Genomic DNA, 24,485 nt, shown 5'->3' on the forward strand with positions numbered 1-24,485 from the left:
GAAAAGGTTCTATTTTCACCTTAGTGCCTGGCCACGCCCCTTTTGACTACCCGGATGGCAGCTGATTCGCACGTGTTGGTGTGAGTGAAGTGTGAGCTCTACAGACAAGATGGAAGCGGAGAGCCCCGCCGCCTCCTCTGAGGAGACCTTCACCAGTGTGACCAGCCGCAGGAGCAGGAAGAGGAGGGCGCCGGAGGACAAGGCCATGGACACCGGAGAGCAGCCCCGCAAGAGGCCCGACTTCCCGCAGATCTCCGGGGATAAGCTCATGGTGAGAGGCTGGAGGTGGGGCCTTCACCGGGGGGATGTGTCTCCTATTTGGGGTCTGGGTGCTGATTAGTTGGTGGGAAGTGTAATTAAAGGAGAAACTTTTCTAATAGTTTTGTATAGATGGGAGAGCAATCCAGACACCAGACATGTTATATGGAGAGTCACCCTCTATTTCTCCTGTGATCAGTAAAAGGAAATCACTTTTTTTTTGGTTGTCCCCAGAGCAGGAATAGGGTGCAAATCTTCCAATAGGGACATGAGTTCTGGTGACCTCATTTTGGAGTGATTTGCTCTCACTTCCTGTTGTGACCATGGGACAGGAAATCCCCCCCCCCAATATGGGACAGGAAATCCCCCCCCCCCCCCCCAATATGGGACAGGAAATCCCCCCCCCCCCCAATATGGGACAGGAAATCCCCCCCCCCCCCCCAATATGGGACAGGAAATCCCCCCCCCCCCCAATATGGGACAGGAAATCCCCCCCCCCCCAATATGGGACAGGAAATCCCCCCCCCCCCCCCAATATGGGACAGGAAATCCCCCCCCCCAATATGGGACAGGAAATCCCCCCCCCCCAATATGGGACAGGAAATCCCCCCCCCCAATATGGGACAGGAAATCCCCCCCCCCAATATGGGACAGGAAATCCCCCCCCCAATATGGGACAGGAAATCTCCCCCCCCCCCCCCAATATGGGACAGGAAATCTCCCCCCCCCCCCCAATATGGGACAGGAAATCTCCCCCCCCCCCAATATGGGACAGGAAATCTCCCCCCCCCCCCAATATGGGACAGGAAATCCCCCCCCCCCAATATGGGACAGGAAATCCCCCCCCCCACCAATATGGGACAGGAAATCCCCCCCCCCCACCAATATGGGACAGGAAATCCCCCCCCCCCCCAATATGGGACAGGAAATCCCCCCCCCCCCCAATATGGGACAGGAAATCCCCCCCCCCCAATATGGGACAGGAAATCCCCCCCCCCAATATGGGACAGGAAATCCCCCCCCCCCCCCAATATGGGACAGGAAATCCCCCCCCCCCCCAATATGGGACAGGAAATCCCCCCCCCCCCAATATGGGACAGGAAATCCCCCCCCCCCAATATGGGACAGGAAATCCCCCCCCCCCCCAATATGGGACAGGAAATCCCCCCCCCCCCCCAATATGGGACAGGAAATCCCCCCCCCCCCCCAATATGGGACAGGAAATCCCCCCCCCCCAATATGGGACAGGAAATCCCCCCCCCCCAATATGGGACAGGAAATCCCCCCCCCCAATATGGGACAGGAAATCCCCCCCCCCCCCCCCCCAATATGGGACAGGAAATTCCCCCCCCCCCAATATGGGACAGGAAATCCCCCCCCCCCCCAATATGGGACAGGAAATCCCCCCCCCCCCCCAATATGGGACAGGAAATCCCCCCCCCCCCAATATGGGACAGGAAATCCCCCCCCCCCCAATATGGGACAGGAAATCCCCCCCCCCCCCCCAATATGGGACAGGAAATCCCCCCCCCCCCCCAATATGGGACAGGAAATCCCCCCCCCCCCCCCAATATGGGACAGGAAATCCCCCCCCCCCATATGGGACAGGAAATCCCCCCCCCCCCATATATGGGACAGGAAATCCCCCCCCCCCCAATATGGGACAGGAAATTCCCCTCCCCCCCCAATATGGGACAGGTAACCCCCCCCCAATATGGGACAGGAAATCCCCCCCCCCCCCATATGGGACAGGAAACCCCCCCCCCCCCTATGGGATGTTAGGGTTGTCCCGATACCACTTTTTTACTACCGAGTACAACTACCGATACTTTTTTCAAGTACTCGCCGATACCGATTACCGATACTTTTTTTTAATGTCACGTGACCGATTACCGATACTTTTTTTTAATGTCAAGTGACAGTGGTGTTTTTTTTTTTTTTTTTTTTTTTTTTAGGGGGGGGGGGGGGGAGTGAACGGTGTGTGTGGGTTTTTTTTTTTTTTTTTTTTTTTTCATTTACATTTATTCTTTTTACAATTTAATTTTATTTTTATTCTTTATTGCACTATGTGTGTGTGTTTTGTTTTTTGTTTTTTTTTATTCAGCCCTGTTTGGGGGCTTTGGTGAGATATCAGGGGTCTTAACAGACCTCTGATATCTCCCCCTTGAGACAAAGAGACCGAGGATAGAGAATCCCCAGTCCCTTTCTCTGCAGCCTCAGCTGCACTGACAACGAATAGAGAGAAGACAGCGGCTTCTCTCCATTCATAAACTGACACATTGTAATCACAGGAGTTTACAATGTTTCAGTTATGTGAATAGACAGAGTCAGCTGACTCTGTCCAGTTCACACAGCGGAGAGACAGCAGAACGGAGGGGACAGAGGGAGAGAGGGGGACAGCGGAAAGCCGGAACGGATGGGGACAGCGGAGGGGGACAGAGCAACGGAGGGGGACAGAGCAAAGAAGGAGGACAGCGGAGGGGGACAGAGCAACGGAGCAGGACAGCGGAGGGGGACAGAGCAACGGAGCAGGACAGCGGAGGGGGACAGAGCAACGGAGCAGGACAGCGGAGGGGGACAGAGCAACGGAGCAGGACAGGCGGAGGGGGACAGAGCAACGGAGCAGGACAGCGAGAGGGGGACAGAGCAACGGAGCAGGACAGCGTGAGGGGGACAGAGCAACGGAGCAGGACAGCGGAGGGGGACAGAGCAACGGAGCAGGACAGCGGAGGGGGACAGAGCAACGGAGCAGGACAGCGGAGGGGGACAGAGCAACGGAGCAGGACAGCGGAGGGGGACAGAGGAACAGAGGGGGACAGAGCAACGGAGCAGGACAGCAGAGGGGGTCAGAGGAATGGAGCAGGACAGCGGAGGGGGACAGAGGAACAGAGGGGGACAGAGCAGCGGAGGGGGACAGAGGAACAGAGGGGGACAGAGCAACGGAGCAGGACAGCGAGGGGGTCAGAGGAATGGAGCAGGACAGCGGAGGGGGACAGAGGAACAGAGGGGGACAGAGCAACGGAGCAGGACAGCGGAGGGGGACAGAGGAATGGAGGGGGACAGAGCAACGGAGCAGGACAGCGGAGGGGGACAGAGGAACGGAGGGGGACAGAGCAACGGAGCAGGACGGCAGAGGGGGACAGAGCAAAGAAGGAGGACAGCGGAGGGGGTCAGAGGAACGGAGGGGGACAAAACAACGGAGCAGGACAGCGGAGGGGGACTAAGGGGGATGAGGTGACAGTCAGCGGTGATCATGTGTGGGGGAGTTACAAGCACCGATCACCGCTGTATGTCACTAAAGCAGCTGAAAGCCGCGGGGGGAGAAGCTTGTAACTCCCCCACGCGCCGATCACCGCTGACAGTCAAGGTATCGGGGGAAGCATCAGGAGCATTTGCCCGTGTACAAGTACTTGGGCAAATGCTTGGTATCGGTACCGATACTAGTATCGGTATCGGGACAACCCTATGGGATATGGATGGCAAAAAAATAACTGAACTGGCATATATGAGAAAAATATAAAAGTTGCTCCAGAAATAGAGCGGTTAGAACCAACAGCAGAACTTTTTTTTTTTTTTTTTTTTTTTGGACAGAGCAATGCCCCTTGTACACAGGATGAGAAAATCAGATACAAAATAGCGCTTTTTGAAGCGATCGTACAATAATCTGATTGTTAGTGCACAGCTTTCCAGAATTGATCACAACAGGTCATGTAAAAATATCCAAAGGGACAAACTCCAACATGTTTCTTGTATGATTTTTGTTTAACCACTTCAGCCCCCGGAAGGATTTCCCCCCCTCCTGACCAGGCCATTTTTTACGATTCGGCATTGCGTCACTTTAACTGACAATTGTGCGGCCGTGCGACGTTGTACCCAAACAAAATTTGTGTCCTTTTTTTTTTCCCCACAAATAGAGCTTTCTTTTGGTGGTATTTGATCACCGCTGTGGTTTTTATTTTTTGCGCTATAAAACAAAAAAACAGTGACAATTTTTAAAAGAACCCAATATTTTTTTTACTTTTTGCTATAATATTAAAAAAAAGTCTATCTCAGTTTAGGCCCAATATGTGTTCTACATATTTTTGGCAAAAAAAAATCACATTAAGCGTATATTGATTGGTTTGCGCAAAAGTTATAGCGTCTACAAAATAGGGGAAAGATTTATGGCTTTTTTTTTTTCTAGCAATGGCGGCGATCAGCAATTTTTATCGGGATTGCGGCGGACAGATCGGATACTTCCGACAATTTTTTTTGGGACCATTGACATTTATACAGCGATCAGTGCTATAAATAGCCACTGATTAGTGTATAAATGACACTGGCAGGGAAGGGGTTAACACTAGGGGGCGATTAAGGGGTTAAATATGTTCCCTTAGAGGTGTTTCTAACTGGGGGTGGGGGGGTGGGACTGACGGAGTACAGAGAGATCACAGTTCATGATCACTAGGAACAGACAATCACTCTCTACTCCCCTGACAGAACGGTGATCTGTTTGTTTACATTGACAGATCCCCGTTCTGCCTCTCTGAGGTACAATCTCCAGGCAGGATTAGCTCGATTTTTTTTTTTTTTTTTCTCCAGATCTCCCCCTCTGAACCACAGAACCAGCGTGGAACGCAAATGGCGCCGATATCGGAACTGACGTCAGTCAGCAGAGAGCATAGTGCCTGGACTGCGCAAGCAACACGCCACTTGCTCCCAATGCTCGGGGGGCTGGTTATTCATTTAAATACAGCAGGGGGTGGATGTATAGTTATAAAGACAGCAAGGGGCGGATATATGGTTATACATTGAACACAATCAACACGACGCTCAGGGCTGGTTATTATAATGGGCGGATGCTTTGTACATCCGCCCATTATAATAACCAGCCCCGAGCATCGTGTTGATTATGTTCAATGTATAACCATATATCCGCCCCTTTGAGAAAAGCATTCGCCCCTTGCTGTCTTTATAACCATACATACGCCCCTTTGAGAAAAGCATCCGCCCCTTGCTGTCTTTATAACCATACATACGCCCCTTTGAGAAAAGCATCCGCCCCTTGCTGTCTTTATAACCATACATACGCCCCTTTGAGAAAAGCAACCGCCCCTTGCTGTCTTTAAAACCATACATACGCCCCTTTGAGAAAAGCATCCACCCCTTGCTGTATTAAATGAATAACCAGCCCCGAGCATCGGGAGCGAGCGGCATGTTGATTGCGCATGTGCCGTCTACAGCTGATTTTTCTTTTTTAAATTAATCATTTTAAAGAATCTTGAATCGTGATCTTTATTCTAAGCAAAAGAATTGCGATTCTCATTTTTCCCAGAATCGTGCAGCTCTACTGGGGAGCCCAGGACTGCTGTAAGCGGTTGGGCTGGCTGCCCATGGAGGGGACGGTGGAATTTCTGCTCTCTCCCTCTCCTGCATGACAAATGAAGCCAGAAGTGACAAGGGTTTCATCACTTCCAGTTTTGGTGAAGGGCTCCGCCGATCCCCGCTGAGCAGGAAGATGACAGGTCCATCGCTGCACGCTGTGCAGCGGCGGACCTGTCAGAGCGCCGCTCTCCCCTATGGGGGGATCGGATGATGATGGACCGTAGTGTCCGTCGTCACCCGATCCGATCCGAAAATGGATGGAAAAGTAGGTTTTTCCTCCGTTACACTTTTCGGATCGGAGCGGGTCGGATGTCAGCGGACATGTCACCGCTGACATCCGACGCTCCATAGGGATAAATGTATGTCCGTTTTTCATCCGAAAACGGAAGGATGAAAAACGGACATACGGATCGTCCGTGTGAAAGAGGCCTAAGTGTTTACCTGCCCTGGTAACAGCTAGAGAAGGTCTTCAAGGTGATCTCTGATTGGCCGCCTTGGAGGGCAGAGAAGGGATTGGGGGTATAATAGACTCCTGATTTTTCTATAGAGGCCCTGTCACTGCCCATGCTATCACAAGGAATACTGTTCATCCCTTGTGATGGCAATAAAGTTGATAAAAATAAAAGAAAATGTGAAAAAAAAAAATAATTTGAAAGCACTCCTGCCCCCCAAAATGTAAACCTTGTGCAATATGTAAACAATCAAATCCCCACACGTGAGATCTCACCGCGAACATCAGAGTGAGAGAAATAATTCTAGTGCCAGAGCTCACGTTTAACTCTAAACTCTTAACCAGTAAAGGCTTTTAAAGCTTTGCCTTTGATCAAAGCACAATGGGGGCAGTATGAAAGCAGACTTGGATTCCTGAAATCTCAGGGTAATGTTAATTGAGGGAATGCTCTAGTTTTAGCACAGTTACGATCTTTGCTGGATAGTATTAATATGGGAGCTGGTAGATGGCTTGTACTTGTTTCCTGGACCTATAATAATGTGGATCTGTACCTCTCTACAGGGTGATAAGGAAGAGTTGAGAAAGATTCCTGTTCCCTCACACCGCTATACACCTCTGAAAGACAACTGGATGAAGATCTTTACCCCAATTGTAGAACACTTGCAGCTTCAGGTTCGGTTCAACTTGAAAACAAGAAATGTGGAGATAAGGGTAAGTGTTACTCCATACATCATCCATTGGTTAGGTGATATTTAAATCATCCGTCACAAAGCAAAATATCGATTTGAGAAGTATTGGGTGAGAGGTGCCAATGACTGTTTCTCAGGCTGTATACTACATCCGAGGTACTGAGACTGAACTTCACCTAGTATGTGGCCAAAGAGTCAGTTTGGCAGTATCTGAGGTGTCTCACACAGGAGGATTGATCGCTGTAATGGTGGACTCTAATTTAGTGCCAGCAGTGACTACGATGGACCATAGAGGTGACCATAATGAGTCATCTCTTGGAGGGAAAGCTCATTAGTCATGTAGCACTGGTTCGCAGATCAAGTGATACATAGATTTTAATGGGTGCTGTCTTAATTGCTGTGTCTTGAGTCACTGAAACAAAACAAATGCATCTTGCACTACTTTTGGGCTATTCTTGTGTGGCATGACTCCCATAGACTTCAATGTAACATTACCAACAAGCCATACCCTTATCTTAATTGCAGCGACTTTGCTGCTACTTCTGAGGCAGTGTTTTTTGTTTTTTTTTTTTTTTTGCAACCCTCAGCTCTTCTCCCTAGTGATCCTTGTGTGTTTTTATTGTATGTAAACACACATCACATATAGAGCTGCCCTATGTGCGATACATGTTTGCGTTTGAAAAACACAAAAAATTGCAAGTGGGAACACGTGTTTACGCTACGCTCAGGTAGGGCTGGGAGATTTTCCAAAAAAAAAAAAAACCTAGATTCAAATCGAGTTTTGTGTTTGTTTTTTTTGGGACACCGCGCCGGTCCTGAGGAGCTGCGGGCAGGCGTTTTTAGGCGAGGCTTCGGCCTAGCCCGCGGCACCCGGCCTTGCGGACTAGGCCGAAGCCATGGACTAGGCCGAAGCCGCAGCCTCGCCTAAAAACTCCTGCCCGCAGCTCCTCAGGACCGGCGCGGTGAAAAAAAAAAATCTAAAGAAATCGATTTACTTAAATTTTTAATCGATTTGACCTCAACTCGATTCAAGATTTAAATAGATTTTTTTTCCCCAGCCCTATGCTCAGGTGTGAATGGATTGTGCTTGGGAGGAAAAAACGCTGATCCATCAAAGTCGCATAGGAATGCTTCTTATTAGAAAAAGTCACTTTGAAGTCTCACCTGGTCATGGGGAAGTCATACAGCTAAGTACTGCTGGGAGTCGCTGCGACTTTCATGGCACGCTAGGGCAGTTCTCAACTCCTGTCCTCAGGACACCAACAGGCCAGGTTTGCAAGATAATTAAAATACATCACAGGTGATATAATTTGCTGCTCAGTGATTGCAGTATTCTAGTCTGCATCTCCCCAAGGTAATACTTAAAATCTGGCATGTTAGTGGGTCCTGAGGACTGGAGTTGAGAACCACTGCGCAAAGGTGAACTACGGTGTATATGTGTGCATTTTCCTTACGTTAAAGTAGTTCTTAAGCCAAAACTGCAGATTAAAACCTATAACTTTTGTCTTTAGGGACAGTTGGATCCCCTTGGAAGATATGCTTTCTAACCATTTATTGACACAAGTTGTAACATTTTGGATTTCTCCTCCCTTTTATACTGATTACTATGACAAATCGTGAAGTTCTCCCAATAGGCACACAGACAGCAGTAAGAACCTGAAAGAGGTTCTGATCCTTCCCAATTCAAGACTAGAAAGAATTGGGCTGGAGTTGTGGCTTATTGATTCTTGGAAAGAAGCCAGGCACACCTAAACAAAGAAGATGTATCTAGATTCTGCAGTGTGCCAGTATGGAGTCACACCTCCACTCACAGTACTAAATGATAATCTTTTCTATAACATACACTGCAGTGAGAGGACCTGCCCAGTGTTTTCTGTTCATTCATTGCTTTAGTGCACCAGGTCACCACTCTCTCTCCTTTTGTCAGTAATGTGATCTTGAAACCTGTGCTTGTGATGCATGATGATACGCATGGAAGAAAACCATATGGCCTTCAGGAAAAAACTCATGACCTTCCTCTTCTAAGAAGCTGACAACACAACGCATTTAGCGCCTTGAGACGATTCAGTTCACTTTTGCAGCGCTTTACAAATCATTCATTCATTCATTCATTCATTCATTCATGCACTACAACAGGGGTCTCCAAACTGCGGCCCTTTGCCTTTATCTGGCCCTTGAAGTATTGTTCATGTCACTGACACCAATAATGGGGCATAATTCCTGTCACGGACACCAACAAATGTGGCACTATTCCTTCCACTGACACCAACTTGTTCTCCCCCCTAATACTAAAGATCGGGCATAGTTTGCTCCCACTGGGCACGGTTCAGCCCCTCAAGTCTGGAAGACAGTAAACTGGCCCTTTCTTTAGAAAGTTTGGAAACCCCTGCTCTAGGGCAATTCCAAAATACACTTATTGCAGGCTCCTGGTTTGTTTTTTATACACAGAAAAAAAAGACATTTAACTGGTGATACGAAGAGAAGGGAAGCTGCATAGTTTTTGGCTTTACAGAATTCACTAAGTGACCTAATGTGGTGCTCTCTGGATTTTGGCGGCAGTACACTGAGCACACAAATTTAAAATTGATGTAAACTGAAAGGTAAAGAGGAACTTTGCCCCATTGCTGAAAATTTAAAAAAGGCGCAAGTAAAATATTAATTGCAAAAAACATACTTGCCTTTCAATGCATGTTACTTTGCATTCCAGCTACGTTTCTAAGTGCCTCTTCTGTCCCAAGCCGCCATCTTCACTATGGGCAGCTTCCTTGTTTTATGACTGCATGCATCATGGTAGAAAAATGTTTACATGTTGCCATAGTATCGGCATTGTGTAAATAAGACGTTCATCAGTCGGCAGGCAGGGCAGTACATAATTCACACCTTGACGAGAAATGTGGAGGAAAGTGAGGAAAACAATATTTTAACTCTTAAAAGAGAGTGAAGGTCCGCTTTAACTTTCTGCAGTTAGTATAATTGCAGTGTTTGCTAGAGAGCGTTAGTAGCTTATCACTAATGCTGTCCTCAAATTAGTAGGTAATGTAGGCCTATGACACACTGCTTATCCTGCTGCTGGTGGAAACTCGAGACCAACAGGATCTCTATAGGGGACAAGGAAACTACTTACTATGTATTTGCTCCCTTCAGTAGGGGAGAATTTGCAGCATTTTGGTTGGCAGCACAGTAGCAGCTGATATTTCTTGCACCCTGTATTAATTTTATTGCTATAGCGTTGGAGCTACTGACAGGGATCAGTAGGGTGTCATTGGCTTGAGTGAGCTATTACTCTTCTAAATAGTGTATCATAGACCTTAAAGAAGAAAATAACCAACATTCCTCCAATGGTCACCAAGATGTCACTAAGAAGATGGGATAGCCTTCTTTTTAAAGCTGTCAAAGGTAGGAGCCTCTGGGGAGACTTTTGCACATTAAGTGAAATTTCCTCGATGTGGGGATCCATACAGTAAAAGCTTAAGAGGTTATAACACCCCCTACACTATCCAAGACCAAGTAAAGACAATATTGGCTGGGTTAATAGTTCTACATGTTGCCTGACTTTACTGTTTTATTAACACACAATATTGAATTCCTCTGTGTACTGAAAATGAAAGCTTATTTTTTCCTTTTTCTGCTCTTCTTGCGATCAGTGTAAATGCTGCCTTTGTTCATTGTAGTCATTTTCTGGGAACGCCACCAATATGGTACTGGCAGAGCTTCTACAATATGTGGGTTCACAGGCCACGTCTAGGGCAGATTCAGATGTCTCCCGTTTAATTGATTTTATGAAAATGGAATCTTCCTTGTTTTGCAGACTTGTAAAGAAACAACAGATGTTGGTGCACTCACTAAAGCAGCAGATTTTGTCAGAGCGTTCATCCTGGGCTTCCAGGTAGAGGTAGGTTCTCTTTTGTTGATTGCTGATGATCTGTTGAAAATGCCACGCTCCTGGCTGTCAAGCTTCAGTGATTTCTCAGGCATTCACTGCTACAAATATGTAGACACACAATTGTCAGTACTTGGGTTGATACCAACAATGTTCAATATAAAGAAGTCCGAAATGATTAATGCTGTTCAAGAGGCCCCACCTTGCAGCTCTCCATGTCAGCGGGCACTGAGAACTGTAAGACATAAATAAAAAGAAGAGCGCACAGGCTCTGGTGTAAAACCTTTTATTGAATGAAAAATATATATACACTCACACGCATAGATGTGTAAAGGCATGTCATCCACAACAACCATATAGTCCACAGCTCTGTCCATCGGATGCCTCCCCAGAGAAGCCTCCAGGTAGATGGATGGGAGACAGGATCGGCCGGGTATGTGTGCAGCTTCTGCCACGCTGCACGCTGACAGGTCTCACTGGCGAAACACTTTTTTCTGGCCACCCGATAAGCCTGTGCCACCCCCAGAACCACGTGACCGGCATGGCTGGCCGCTGATTGGGTGTGTGTATCATTGGTATGACAACACGTTTCAGGGGACGCGGCCACCTTTTTCAAGTCCTCCCAACAACATTATTACTTAAATCTTTAAATAGCCTGAATCCACAAGGGGGAGGTTTAACCCCTCGTTCACTAGCTATAAGTTACTAGACTATAAGCAGCGCTGGGTGTAGGAATAGCAACTTAGCAGGCAATCAACCATCAAAAATACATAATCTTAAAGTGATTGTAAAGTCTCATTTTTTTTTTTTCCCCTATAAAAATAGTAAACATGTTATACTTACCTGCTCTGTTGCAGTGTATTTGCACAAAGCAGCCCAGATCCTCCTATTTTCAGGTTCCTCTTTGGCACTCCTGGCCCCTCCCTCCTGTACAGTGCCCCCACAACAAGCAGCTTGCTATGGGGGGCACCCAAGTCACTGCTCCCCGTCCCCTCTCCCCTCATTAGCTAGCTGACTTTGGCAGCAGCAGCCAATGGCACCGCTGCTGTGTCTCAGCCAATCAGGAGGGAGAATCTCGGGTGGCTGAGACTCTCGTGTACATTGCTGGACAGAGAGGGACCTCAGGTAAGTATGAGGGGGGCTGCTGCATACAGGTGGCTTTTTATCTTAATGCATAGAATGCATTAAGATAAAAAAAAAAACTGCCTTTTACAATCCCTTTAACAATATCTAAACAGTATAAATTTATACTGCACCTCCACACACCCAATCAGCAGCCAGCCCTCTCTCCGCTCCAGGTGCAGGCATTGCTAGTAAGGGAATCAGGAAGTGAAGCCTTGTGGCTTCACAGCCTGGTTCCCTGCTGCGCATGCGTGAGTCGCACTGCGCGTTCTGAGTGGTCTCTGCTGTCTTGTGTGTCTCCCAGAAGACAGCGGGGGGCTGGAGGGGCCGGACATGGCGTAGATTGCCACAGCGATCTTTTGCCAAAAGTGGGAACAAATACCTGTATGAGACGGGCATCTGCCCCCCCCCCCCCCCCCCGAAAGGTACCAGATGACACCGGGGGGGGGGGGGGGCAACCCGGACAGCGGAAGTTCCATTTTTAAATGACTGTTACAGGTACTTGGAGTCGCACATGCCTTCAGGTTTGAATTGCCTCCTGAATGTTGAGCTAATCTGAACAGGCAAAGGTCCAGCACCTGTTGGGGCTTGCCTGTTCCCCTCTGCAACTCTGATCAATAAATCATCACTGTTATAGGCTGCCTTACTAGCCTATAGGAACTTGTGGAGAGGGGTGGGAAAGCTTTATCACAACAAAGTGTCTGGCATTTGGGTGTGCAGAAAGTAAGTAAAGGGGTGTTGAAGTCAAAACCAAAAATGTAATATATTGCAGCTTGCCAGTGATTAGATGTGTTGGCTGCGTTCGTTTTCTTTAGGCTTTTTTTCCCCTCTTTTTACCTGGTGATCTGGCCTATAACACCCCTCCTGTATTAGGGTGCCTACACTCTGAATGAAGGGAGTAACAGACACCTTTGGACAATAGCATTTCAGTTTGGAGTTCGGGGAGTGCTGGCAGATTTAGATGCACTAGCCTAGCTAATTGAAGCTTAACCCCAGCTAACACGCTATAAGCACTAACAGCAAACAATTATTTTCTTTTGGGACAATGGTTTTACATAAAAGCTGATCATTGTAATCACTCCTGTCAGTGTTCAATGGTTTGTCTCTACTCTTACTGCTACATCTACAGGACAGCTCATTCTGTTGAAAAGCAATCTTACTGGCCAGATTACTAGGTGAAAATAAAAGAAGCCGCCTAAAAAAGAAAGTGAATGCAGCCATTGCTGATAAAAATTGGTAAGCTGCAATAAAATACTTGTTTGCTTTTGGGTTTAATACTACTTTAGTGATGCTGCAGAACTGTTCAGGAATCTCTGCGTATCTGCAGCAAGTCATAAAATGTTTTGGGTTTTAAAGCAATTTCCAGCCAAAAATGTACCATTTAATGCTTGTTTTTCTATTGGGAAATGTAATGCCTAAAGAGGTTAATGCTTGGTTCACATCTGTGTGGGTCGAGAACCTGTGCAAAATCGCAATGTGTTTCTGATACGCAGGCAAAACGCTCTACTCTTTAGCAGACGCGAGAGGCTGCCACTAATTCGTAATGGCGCCCTCACACATAAGAAAACGCTGCTCATTTTCAGGTACACAAGACAGCAGGGTGCCACAGCACCATGTGGTTCCATTCGGCCACGTTATTAACCACTTGACTACTGGGCAGTTTTTACCCCCTTTCTGCCCAGGCCAGTTTTCAGCTTTGTGCTGTCGCACTTTAAATGAAAATTGCGCGGTCATGCAACACTACACAAACACAATTTTTATCATTTTTTTTGAGACAGAGCTTTCTTTTGGTTGTGTATTAAAGTGGTTGTAAACCCCTTTTTTAGAACTTGTACCTATAAGTAAGCCTAGAATAAGGCTTACCGATAGGCACTGTAAATATCTTCTAAACATGTAATTTAGGAGATATTTACCTTGAAGTGTGCCAATGATGTCATCGGCGCATGCGCTGTGAAGAAATGGCCCTCTGTGCTGTCAACGTGAGGAGAGGAATGCCGATAACTGGCAAATCCTGTTTACACTGTGATTGGACACAGCACAGATAAAGAGCTGCTGTGATTGGCTCTTTACCACGATTTGTGATCAGCTGTGTCCCAAGGATGTGCACCGCAGGGGATGTGCGATCATGGGAGAACGTCAAAGGACTCCCTCCCAGCAATGTGCGACCACACTGTAGCTGTCATTCGGCTATTGCATGGTTGTGAAGAGGTTAAAGGGTCGGGGACTTTTTCTCCATGTTTCCCACAGGTACATCAGCCTGTTCAAATGAATGGGCTACTGTGCCCATGCAAACGCAGCAAGCAGTACCCCCAGTGTGACTGATTTAACAGAAGCTACATTCATTCTGACATTCACTGGCACTGGGATGGTCTGTGTGGAGAATATTCAAAGCCAAGCTTTATAGATCAGATCATTTGGTTGTATGATAAGCATGCACCAAATATAGCTACCAGTACAAGTCTAAGACCACAAATTTGTTGTGAAATCCCCCTTACATTTAATGATGATGGACAGCATGATCCGGGTTTTATGTAATATTGCAGTGTGTGCTAGCTTTATGTGCAGCCAGTTTGCTGCAGTGAGGATAGTACCTCATCGGAATGTGGTTCAGACATGAATTGTGGACTGCTTCTTTACGTGAACCCATGGCCTGCTATGGACATTAAAATCTGTATGTATTCTTAGCAAGTTGAAAAATTATCTTTTAAAACAAAACCTTCACCAACCGCTGTATCTGCAGGCATTGTGAAGAACTTCATCCTCAAATTTCAAAGCAGAATCACTGAAGGTTGTCCATTCTTTCAGTATCTCAGCTCACTCTCCTCCCCTCTCAGTAGTGACTCGGCAGCCTTCCAATGTCTTATGGAAAACCAGCAGAGCTTCTGAGAGAACACTTTGACTTCGGAGCCTCGACTGTGAACTTTGAGAATGATTTGATCCACAATGCTTTCAACTACAGAGATCAGTGAGGGCATGCTTAAAAAAAAAAAAAAGGGGGGGGGGGGGAGGAGCTCCATGCTGAAGTCCATTTATGTGTATTTTTTCCCTTTTAGGATGCCTTAGCTTTGGTTCGATTAGATGACCTCTTTTTAGAAACATTTGAAGTCACAGACGGTAAGCTGCAGATAATTTTTTTGCCATAATTACACAGTATCTACAAAGCATATATTGTGTTATGATGTAGCATAGTCAGTGGTTCTCAACTCCTGTCCTCAGAACCAACAGGTCAGATTTTAAGTATTACCTTGGGGGAGATGCAGACTAGAATTCTGCAATCACTGAGCAGCAAATGATATCACCTGTGATGTATTTCAGTTATTTTGCAAACCTGGCCTGTTAGTGGGTCCTGAGAACAGGAGTTGAGAACCACTGATCTAGAGGCTCCTAATGGGTCAGTGTATCTTAAAGTAGCAATTTTTTTTTCCAATCTGTCTTCCCATTAAAGGGGTTGTAAAGTCAACCTGTCAAAAAGCCACCTGTGTGCAGCAGCCCACCTAATACTTACCTGAGCTCAATCTCTCTATCCAGCGATGTCCATGAGTGAATCGTCCGTCCAGGACTTTTCCTCCAGATTGGCTGAGACACAGCAGTGGCGCCATTGGCTCCTGCTGCTGTCAAAACTCAGTCAATCAGGAGAGAGGGAGGATGGGGCTGAACCGCTGCTCCATTTCTGAATGGATACAAGGCGCTACACCTCGGGTGCCCCCATAGCAAGCTGCTTGCTGTGGGGGCACTCAACAGGAGGGAGAAGCCAGGAGATCCAGCTAGGGACCCGAGAAGAGGAGGATCCGGCTGCTTTTTGCAAAACCACTGTACAGAGCAGGTAAGTGTAACATGATTGTTATTTTAATAGAAAAAAAAAAAACAAGACTTTACAATCCCTTTAAGGAGATTTCCCATGACTTCTGTCCCATAGCCAGAACAAGAAGTGAGAGGAAATCTCTCCAAAGCGAGGGAATCCCTGGTTATAACGAGGGTCACCAGAACTAGTGTCCTGATTGGAGTATTTCCCACTCTATACATGTGGTGAGAACTCAGACTTTGGGATTTTCTTTCACTCCTGGTGAGAACGGTACGCAGGACAAATAGAGAGGGCGCATCTTCCTAACAAGCACAAACATTTAAAAAAAGAAAAAAAACCTTGACAGGTGTTCTAATTCCTCTCCACGCTAACCCCCCACCCAAAAAAAAACACAAAAAAAAAGTTTTGCCTAAAAACTCAAAGAACCCCGTCCAAACATACAACAAGCACACTAACACTTTACTGATAGGTTCAGACCCAACCCGAATCCTATGATGGAAATGCTACACTATAGCCATGTTAATCATGGTCTCTCCATCTTTTAGAAGGTGGCTGCTGCCATTTATCTTGTTAGCATTCCAGGTTTTGTTACAATCTGCTTTCTTCTAATTCCAGTTAAACCATTAAAAGGAGACCATCTTTCTCGTGCAATCGGCAGAATAGCTGGAAAAGGAGGAAAAACAAAATTCACCATTGAGAATGTAACGAAAACCAGGATAGTTCTTGCTGACTCGTACGTATATACGCATTTCCTGCATAAAATTAGCTGCCTTTTAACCTTTTCTTTGAATAAATTATATGTATTCTGTGAACTGCATGCCTTTTCATTTTAATTGGTTTTCAAAATGCTTGTATTACCCAAGTTTAAAATGACGCGACTTATCAGACTGATGAGCATAATGGGACTGTTTGCCGTAATAACTTAGGCCCCTTTCACACAAACGGAACAACAAAACTGACAGGCGGACCTGAACGGCGCTCCATGTAAGGCTATGGAGCGACGGATGTCAGCGGTGACATGTCCGCTGACGTCCGATCCGCCAAAATCAGACGGATGGCCCTACGTTCACATCCGTCCCTATCGGAACGGGTGAGATCTGACGAAAACGGACATGCTGTCTGTTTTCGTTCGATCTTTCTATAGCAACCAGCGACGCTCGACAAGCCCCTCCCCGCTCAGTGAGCAGAGAGGGACCTGTCATCCGCCGGCTCAGCGGAGATCAATAGAGAGATCTCCCGCTGAGCTGGCAGACCCTGAGGCAGCGGATCCGCCTTGTGGGAATGAAACCTTAGTCAGTGAAAATGTTTTTAAATTTGAAAACCTGTTTCTTTAAAGTGGACCTTAAGTCATTTTTTTTCTATTTTTTCATCTATTAAATCTTCTGGCCTTGTTTTTGGATAGTAAAACTTTTTTTTTGTAAAGACCCTATACAGCCCACTTCCTGTTTCTTGTCTGGTAAAAAGCCTAGGCTTATGACGACATGCACAGCGCTTTCTCGTGCGAGTTTGCCGGGGGGGGGGTGTGAGTCATAAGAGGGCCAATGAGAGCTGCAGAGCTGGAGTTGTGCCTCTGTGTAAATCCAGGAAGTGAACAGGAAGCAGCTTCAGCTGCCCACAGTTAAAATGGATGCAGCCAGACTTTGTGGAGGGAGATTTCTGCAGCATATTTGACAAGTGCAGAATTGCAGTATATATTATATAATGTGCAAAGTGGTTGGAGGGAAGCTTCAGAACGGCAAAGATGATTTTATTACAAATTATGTGAGCAGGCTGCCGTTTCTCTTAATGGAATTTGGGCTTCTTGTAGTCAAGTCTAGCAGTGCTGGGTCACTGGTCACTTGGTCTTTGCCAAGGTCATCGCTCAGGCATACTCAACTAAACTGCCTCTGCGTCGGTCACGTAACTAGATGTCGTGACTCAGATTCCTGGTATTGTCTATCTGCTTATAACTCAGCCAAGCTACCGCTGCATTGGTCACGTGATTAGCCACCAGATGTAGTGTAATAATCTATTACTGGCCAGCACTGCCTGCAGATGACACTTAAAGTCATCTCTGTGTTGTTCATGTGACTGGTTTCCAGAGGGAGCCCCATTTTGTGTTTATTGGCCAGCTGTCTACTTATAACTAAACTAAGCTGCCTCTGCTTTGGTTATATATTTGGCGACCAGAGGTAGCCTTAATTGTAGTTATTGGCCAGCTCTGTCTGTATATGGCACTCAACAACGCCAGCTCTCTGGTGGTCATGTGACTGTTGGCCAGAGCCCAAATAATTTTATTGGCTATCTCTGCCTATTCCGGTCAGGTCAAATCTAGTTATGAGTGGCTATCAGAAGAAGCCTATTTTTTAGTTAATGGCCTCCTCTGTGTTGGTCATTGCCAGGAGTAGCACAAATTCCAGTTAATGGTTCTAAAGGCAAGACATTTTTACCTTATCGCACTCCCTACATTAAGGTGAAAAATGTCTCAGTAGTAGCACTGCCCCCTCACCACCCTATGTACTTACCTGAGTCCTGTCTTGATCCAGTGCTGTGTGCCTGGCTGCAGCTGTGCTAGTCTGTGTTCCTCTCCTTACAGGACAGAGGAGCCATTGGCTCCTACTGCTGTCAATTCCTGGGGGGGGGGGGGGTTGGGCGTTGGGCAAGGCCTCGCTTTATTGTATGTGTCTATGGACACACACAGCAAGGTTCGGGAGAGAGCCCGCAGGCGTGCTCCTATAACAAGTGGCTTGCTATGGGGGCACACACACAAGAGGAGTCATCAAGAGTGCCAGCAGGGGACCCCAGAAGAGGAGGTTTGGGGCCGCTCTGTGCAATACTAGTGCACAGATTAGGTAAGTATACCATGTTTATTTTGGGGGGAAAAAAGTATAGGCCTTCAGAATCACTTTAAGGCTCCATGTACATGGGACGTTTTTACAACCTCTCCTGAACGATTTAAGTTGACAGATAGTAACCCACGTTTAAAATGTCTGTTTAGCGGCGTTTTGCCGCGTTTGCGTTTAGAAGTGTTTCGAATAATTTTTTTATTTGTAAAATGGGCAAAAACTAAAAACGCCTATAAACGAAACGCGGCGAGCCATGTTTAGCGTCTGAAACATCGGAAGCTTCGGCGTCTGAACTCATTTTTTTGCCTTCAAACAAAGGCCTATAAACGCAACTGCCTAAAAACGACAGTAAACGAACCTGTGTACATGTACACATAAGATAACATTGAATGAGTTCAGGGGCAGTTGAAAAAAGTGTCCAACTGCCTCTGAACGTCTGTTTAGCAGCAGCAGTATACATGGGGCCTAAAGAGGAGTTCCGGCCTGGGGAAAAAAATGTTAAGTCAGCAGCTACAAATACTGTAGCTGCTGACTTTTAATATAAGAACACTTACCTATACTGGGATCCTGCGATGTCCATCTATCGGCTTCCGGGTGCAGGCATCTTCACTAAGGGATAGAGGAAATGAAGCCTAATTCCTACTGCCCATGCACCAGTCGCACTGCTCTTCCTGAATGGTCCTGCTGTCTTCTGGGACTTGTACGTCTCCCAGAAGGCAGCAGGGGGGAGGAGGAGGGGCTGAAAACTGCATATATCGCTGCACTACGATTGCGGCGATCTTACCTGGAAGTGGGTACCTGGTTGGTCTCCCCCCACCACCTGAAAGATGCCTGATGTGACAGCGGAGGGGGTGGGGCAAACAAGCGGAGCTTCCTTTTTTGGGTGGAGCTCTGCTTTAAGACCTGTATATCTTTCAGCTGCTTCATGAACATTATCAGTTTTTGCTCAATCTTTGTTGGGTTGTAAGGCTTTGTACATATCTATGCAGGTGCAGCCGGAGCTTGCGCATTTTGGCACAATTCTGTGCGTCATGTTTAGGACCGCTCATTTAATTCGAGTGGGGGGGCCCTCTGCACAAAAGGTGTGCACAAGTGCCTGAGCCGTTTTAAAATGGTACCGCTCCAACAAGCATGGTGCATTACCATTTTTTTTTTTGTCTGGCACAAAGACATGCGCGTTAGCAAGATGCATGGGGGTGCCAATAAGCGCCAGTAGCACTGCTGTGCAAGTGCAAAAGGGCTGCATAATTTTGTGTGTTGCGGGAACGTGCGCAATTCTGTGCATGTTCCTGCATCGCAAAAGTATGAGCATATCCTTTAAATCTGACTAGCGCCTGCTTTTCACTATGATTCCTGAATCTTACAGCAGGTATCTGGTTTCCAGGGCAGGATATGATCGAGGAAATGTGATGTATTAATCAGGTGTTTGTGGCAGTTCACTGTACAGCCTTGTGAGTGTTGCCGCAGGCACAGGGCTGTGTCAGTACAGAAATCGTTTTTTTGTGTTCTGTGTTGATGAAGATTGAAGATCATCCCATGCAGGAAGCGTTCCCATGACTATAAATGGTGTGGAGAGCTTTCAGAAACATGTAGGAAGCCTTGGGCAGACCTGACTTTTCCACATAAATCTTCTCCATTGACGGCTATAATCTTCTGCTTACATGTTTCTTTTGGTAAATGCACATCTACCCAACATCTGAAGCAGGTGAGGGGCTAGCTGGGCTGCAGAATAATTTCTTCCATCCAGTGCTAGGGGGTCTATATGACATGTACTCCAAGAATAGGTTTTCATGTATTCATTTTTAAAAAGCACCTCTTCAGAGGAGGGAGTATTATTGGGCTGTGTGAAAAACAACTAGATCTGTGAAGTTGTTGCCCATAGCAACAAGATTATAGGAAGTTTACCCTTGCATGTGACTCATTACTGAACGTATATATCTAAATGTATTTAGTTAGGTGGTCTCTGGTAAGACTAGCCAGTGTGATCACCTGTCATTAGGAGGGAGCCTACAACAGTACTCTGCAAGAAAGGAAGCATTTTCCATTCTCTTTATATTCCCAGCAAGGCATTTTGGCATAGGTATAAAGCAGTCTTTCAGGCAAGTATATAGCATCCATTGAATTCTATATGCAAATCACTAGGCTGCATTCACACCTGAGCGTTTTGTAGCTTAAAGCGCAAAAACGCTGGAGGAGGAAAAAAAAAAAAAAAAAAATCAATTATTCTCTATGGAGGTGGTTCACATCTCTACTCCATGTCGCCTGAAGCTCAAACAAGTTCTGGAGCTTTTTTTGTTGCTCAAATCTGGCAGATATGGTATTTTTTTGGTGCGTTTCTATTCTCATAGAAACTAATGGAAATGCGCCATTTGTGCGTTTTTGTGTGATTTTCTGCTCAAATTATACATTTTTAAAAAATAGTAATATATGAATGTAAAATACACAAATAACTTAAAATCATCAATAAGTAAAATGAATATGTAATACATTAAAGGGTTTGTTAACTCATCCATATAAAACCATGCCAGCCCCCTAGAGGCTGGCATAGCACACTATGTCAGTAGTTTTAAAAAATGAGCTGTGTAAATACCTAATTTGAGCTGTCTTCAGGCCAGTCACATCACTCACTCTGACGTAAGACGGGGAGATCACGTGGCTGCTAGTCTCCTCCAAAGCCGTGTAAAGTGGCCGCAAGTCACGTGATTGGCCTGAAGACAGCTGAAATTCAGTATTCACAATGCTCGTTTTTGAAAATTAGTGACATAGTGTGCTATGCCAGCCTGGTAGTGAAAAATTTGAAATGTTGTTTTACCAGAATAGCACTTTGACCACGGTGATCAGGGCGGAGCAGCCCTAATTTTCGTAGTCTTTTGTGGGAAAAAAATTAGTATAACGCATACAATCGCTACACAAGTTGTATTGTAATTGAATGTTATTAAAAAATACTTTTTTTCTTTTTAATCTGCAGCTGTCATTTTTTTGTAAAATGTGATTTGGCAACCTGGAGGTGTTCTGTACACAGGTGGTGTACAGAAGGCCCTCTTCCCTCAGAATCATAATTTATGACTTGTGTGATTGGCTTGCTAATTTTCCCAGAAGTCTGCACTGATACAAGTCAGATTTTGGGCATCTCCTGCAACAATGTCATTTTTAGTGAGATACTCCCAAAGGCGAAAAATTAGCCTAGAGGGATGCAGACCCTGCCACTTTCCTCCATAGAGCCCTGCAGGTGCAGCAGCTGAGTAATAATTATAAAATCGCTCCCATTAGACTCCTTTTCCACATGGACACAATGCTGCAAACAGCAGGAGCCTGAGATTGCACCCACCATCTGCTGATCGCGTGTCCAAAGCTCTGCATTAACCTTAACCACTTCCCGCCCGGCCTATAGCAGAATGACGGCCGGGCGGTGGTTGTTATCCTGACTGGGTGTCATATGACGTCTAGCAGGACAACAGCCGCCGCGCACCCGGGCGGCGCGCATCGTGGTGATTGGTGGTGTGTCTGAATGAATGATTTGTATAGCGCTGCATATGCGAACTGAATCGCCTCAAGGTGCTCGATCTCTCCTGTTTTGTCCAGCTCCTTAGAAGAGGTAGGTCTTGACTTTTCTTCCTGAAGGCCTGATGGTTTTCTTCCATGCGGATGTGGGTAGGTAGAGCTTTCCATAGCCGTGGTCCTTGGACTGCGAATCTTTGTTCTCCTTTTGTTTTGTAGTGGGTTTTTGGAATAAGGAGGAGGTTTTGGTTTGAAGATCGAAGACTGCGATTGGGTGTATAGTGCTTTATTTTCTCGCATAGGTATTGAGGAGTGTTTCCTTGTATACATTTGTGGGTGAGGCAGAGGGTCTTGAAATTGACACACCACTACACCGATCTCGGTGAAGAGCCTCTGATGGAGGCTCTTTACCACGTGATCAGCCATGTCCAGTCATGGCTGATCACGATGTAAACAGGAAGAGCCGTTGATTGGCGTTTTTCCCTCACTCACATCTGACAGACGTGAGTAGAGGAGAGCCGATCGGCAGCTCTCCTGACGGGGGGCGGGGGGGTGGGTCTGCGCTGATTGTTTATCAGCTATGCCCACACTGGACCACCAGGGACATCACCAGGGATGCCCACAACAGATGGTTGCCACCCTAGACTGCCAGGGATGCCAGTAAGTGCCCAAATAATGCCAATCAGTGCACACACATCTTGCCAGTCAGTGCCTGCCAGATGTCTCCTCATCAGTGATGCCACTCAGTGCTGCATACCGGTGCCACCTTATCAGTGCCCATTAGTGCAGCCTCATCAGTGCCTGTCAGTGAAGGAGAAAACGTATTATTTACCAAATTTTATAACAGAAACAAAGACTTAAAACTGAATTTTTTATTTTTTTTTTGCCAGCAGTGATCAAATACCGCCAAAAGAAAGCTCTATTTGTGGGAACAAAAAAAAATTTGTTTGGGTGCAGTGTAGCATGACCATGCAATTGTCATTCAAAGTGCGACAGCACTGAAAGCTAAACATTGGCTTGGGCAGGAAGGGACAAAAGTGCCTGGTATTGAAGTGGTTAAGGAAAATAATAATAAATGCTACTTTTTTTACTTATCCTTTAAAATCCTTACATCGTATATAGATTATCCAGAGGGAAAGAGAAAGTGGCTGCACAACTTTGGCATGACTTTTGATGCAACTTAGGTCCATTGAGTGTGAAGTCAGATCAAAGTCGCACTGGAAATCGTGTTGTGCTAGTGTGAATGAAGCCTTACTATAACTAACTTTTTTTTTTTTTTTTTTTTTTTAAATAAAAAAAAGTTTTGTAGCCAAAAGTAGCATTGAACTCCAGAATAGTCAGTTGATTGTGTTCCATCATTTTTTGTTTGGACAGGAAAATCCACATCTTGGGATCATTCCAAAATATTAAGATGGCAAGAACAGCAATTTGTAACCTCATTCTGGGTAAGTGTTACTGTACATTGTAGAGACGGAATCGTTTCAAGTAAAGTGATAAAACTTTACTGAAAGAGACAACTGTTAATCTTTTGCGTATCTTTAATAACCAACAGGAAGTCCACCATCTAAAGTATATGGAAACATTCGGGCTGTGGCAAGCAGAGCAGCGGATCGTTTTTAATGTGGCCGAGTGGCTGGCGTCATGTCTGGGTTGCTGCTAACTTCTCAACATTTGCAGAGAAAAACTTGTGGCCAGTGTCAGTTCAGCACTGAAGATGTGATCATATTTAAACATGAATGGACTGTGTGGCAATCAGTAACAAACTGAAATATGCCATTTTCATCCAGTGCAATTTTGGAACGAATTTAAATAAATGGTGATGGACATGACTGTATAATAATATGCAAACTTCATGTTCTGAACCCAGTACTTCCTGGTTTCTTTTTGGTGCGGGTGGAAACAAAGAATTATTTTTTTTGTGATCCTGAGGAACAGAGGTCTACATTGGTAACACTGCAGAAACACATGTATGAAATATGGCAAATTTTTATCAGAACTTTTGGCTGATAAGGTGCAAAATAATGTACCCATGTGTTCAATATTACATAATTAAATGTATTAAATTTAATTAAATGTATTTGTTTAAATGCAAGTGGTGTAAGTAACTGCTAGGTGGCAAAAGCCTTAACCCGTACCTGGTGCTTCAGACCGACTGCCCTTCACATTAACTTTCATTTTAGTAATTTGACTTTAATGAAGCTTTGATGATTTTTCCCATTCAAATAATTTTTAATCCTGATAATTTATGCAAATAGGTCATGGAACACTTGCACACAACAAACGTGAATTGATCCCAGTCCCATCATGGGCTGTGCAATGACTGTGGACCTGGATAGTTCTCTGCAACTAACACAGTGCATAAGGGTCTGGAAAGCATTGTAATGCAGAGGCACGTGCTTGAAGTTTGCATTCCAGGCTTAACTTTACAATCTTCAGTCCAGGTTGGGGGGGTCAAGTATGATCTCCAAAGCTTTTGCTGATGGTATAATGAGCTAGATAGCTGCTATGAAAACATTAGCACAAGTGCAATTCTGAAGTCTTAATTGAAGTTACCGAAGGAAAAACATAAAAATATCTACAGTGTGTTGAAGTTAAA

At 45.8% G+C, this 24,485-nt stretch overlaps 1 protein-coding gene across 1 annotated transcript; it reads left to right on the forward strand.

Annotated features, from left to right (window-relative positions):
- On the forward strand, nucleotides 1–23,981 carry PNO1 (partner of NOB1 homolog). The gene is made up of 7 exons (XM_073628221.1): nucleotides 1–271; nucleotides 6,635–6,784; nucleotides 10,571–10,654; nucleotides 14,818–14,878; nucleotides 16,182–16,299; nucleotides 23,264–23,334; nucleotides 23,442–23,981. The coding sequence occupies exons 1-7, from the start codon at nucleotides 110–112 to the stop codon at nucleotides 23,507–23,509; spliced, it is 714 nt and encodes a 237-aa protein (XP_073484322.1). The 5' UTR covers nucleotides 1–109; the 3' UTR covers nucleotides 23,510–23,981.
- Nucleotides 23,982–24,485: the final 504 nt, after the last annotated feature.

The sequence above is a fragment of the Aquarana catesbeiana genome, linkage group LG04 (genome assembly GCF_042186555.1).
Source record: "Aquarana catesbeiana isolate 2022-GZ linkage group LG04, ASM4218655v1, whole genome shotgun sequence".
Classification (NCBI taxonomy): Eukaryota; Metazoa; Chordata; class Amphibia; order Anura; family Ranidae; genus Aquarana; species Aquarana catesbeiana.

What these genes read in the sequence shown, in the direction of transcription:
- PNO1 (XM_073628221.1), top strand. Translation starts at nt 110, where the DNA reads ATGGAAGCGGAGAGCCCCGCCGCCTCCTCTGAGGAGACCTTCACCAGT. An exon ending in AGGATAGTTCTTGCTGACTC is followed by an intron (nt 16,300 to 23,263) that starts GTACGTATATAC and finishes TTGTTTGGACAG; the next exon opens with GAAAATCCACATCTTGGGAT. An exon ending in AATTTGTAACCTCATTCTGG is followed by an intron (nt 23,335 to 23,441) that starts GTAAGTGTTACT and finishes AATAACCAACAG; the next exon opens with GAAGTCCACCATCTAAAGTA.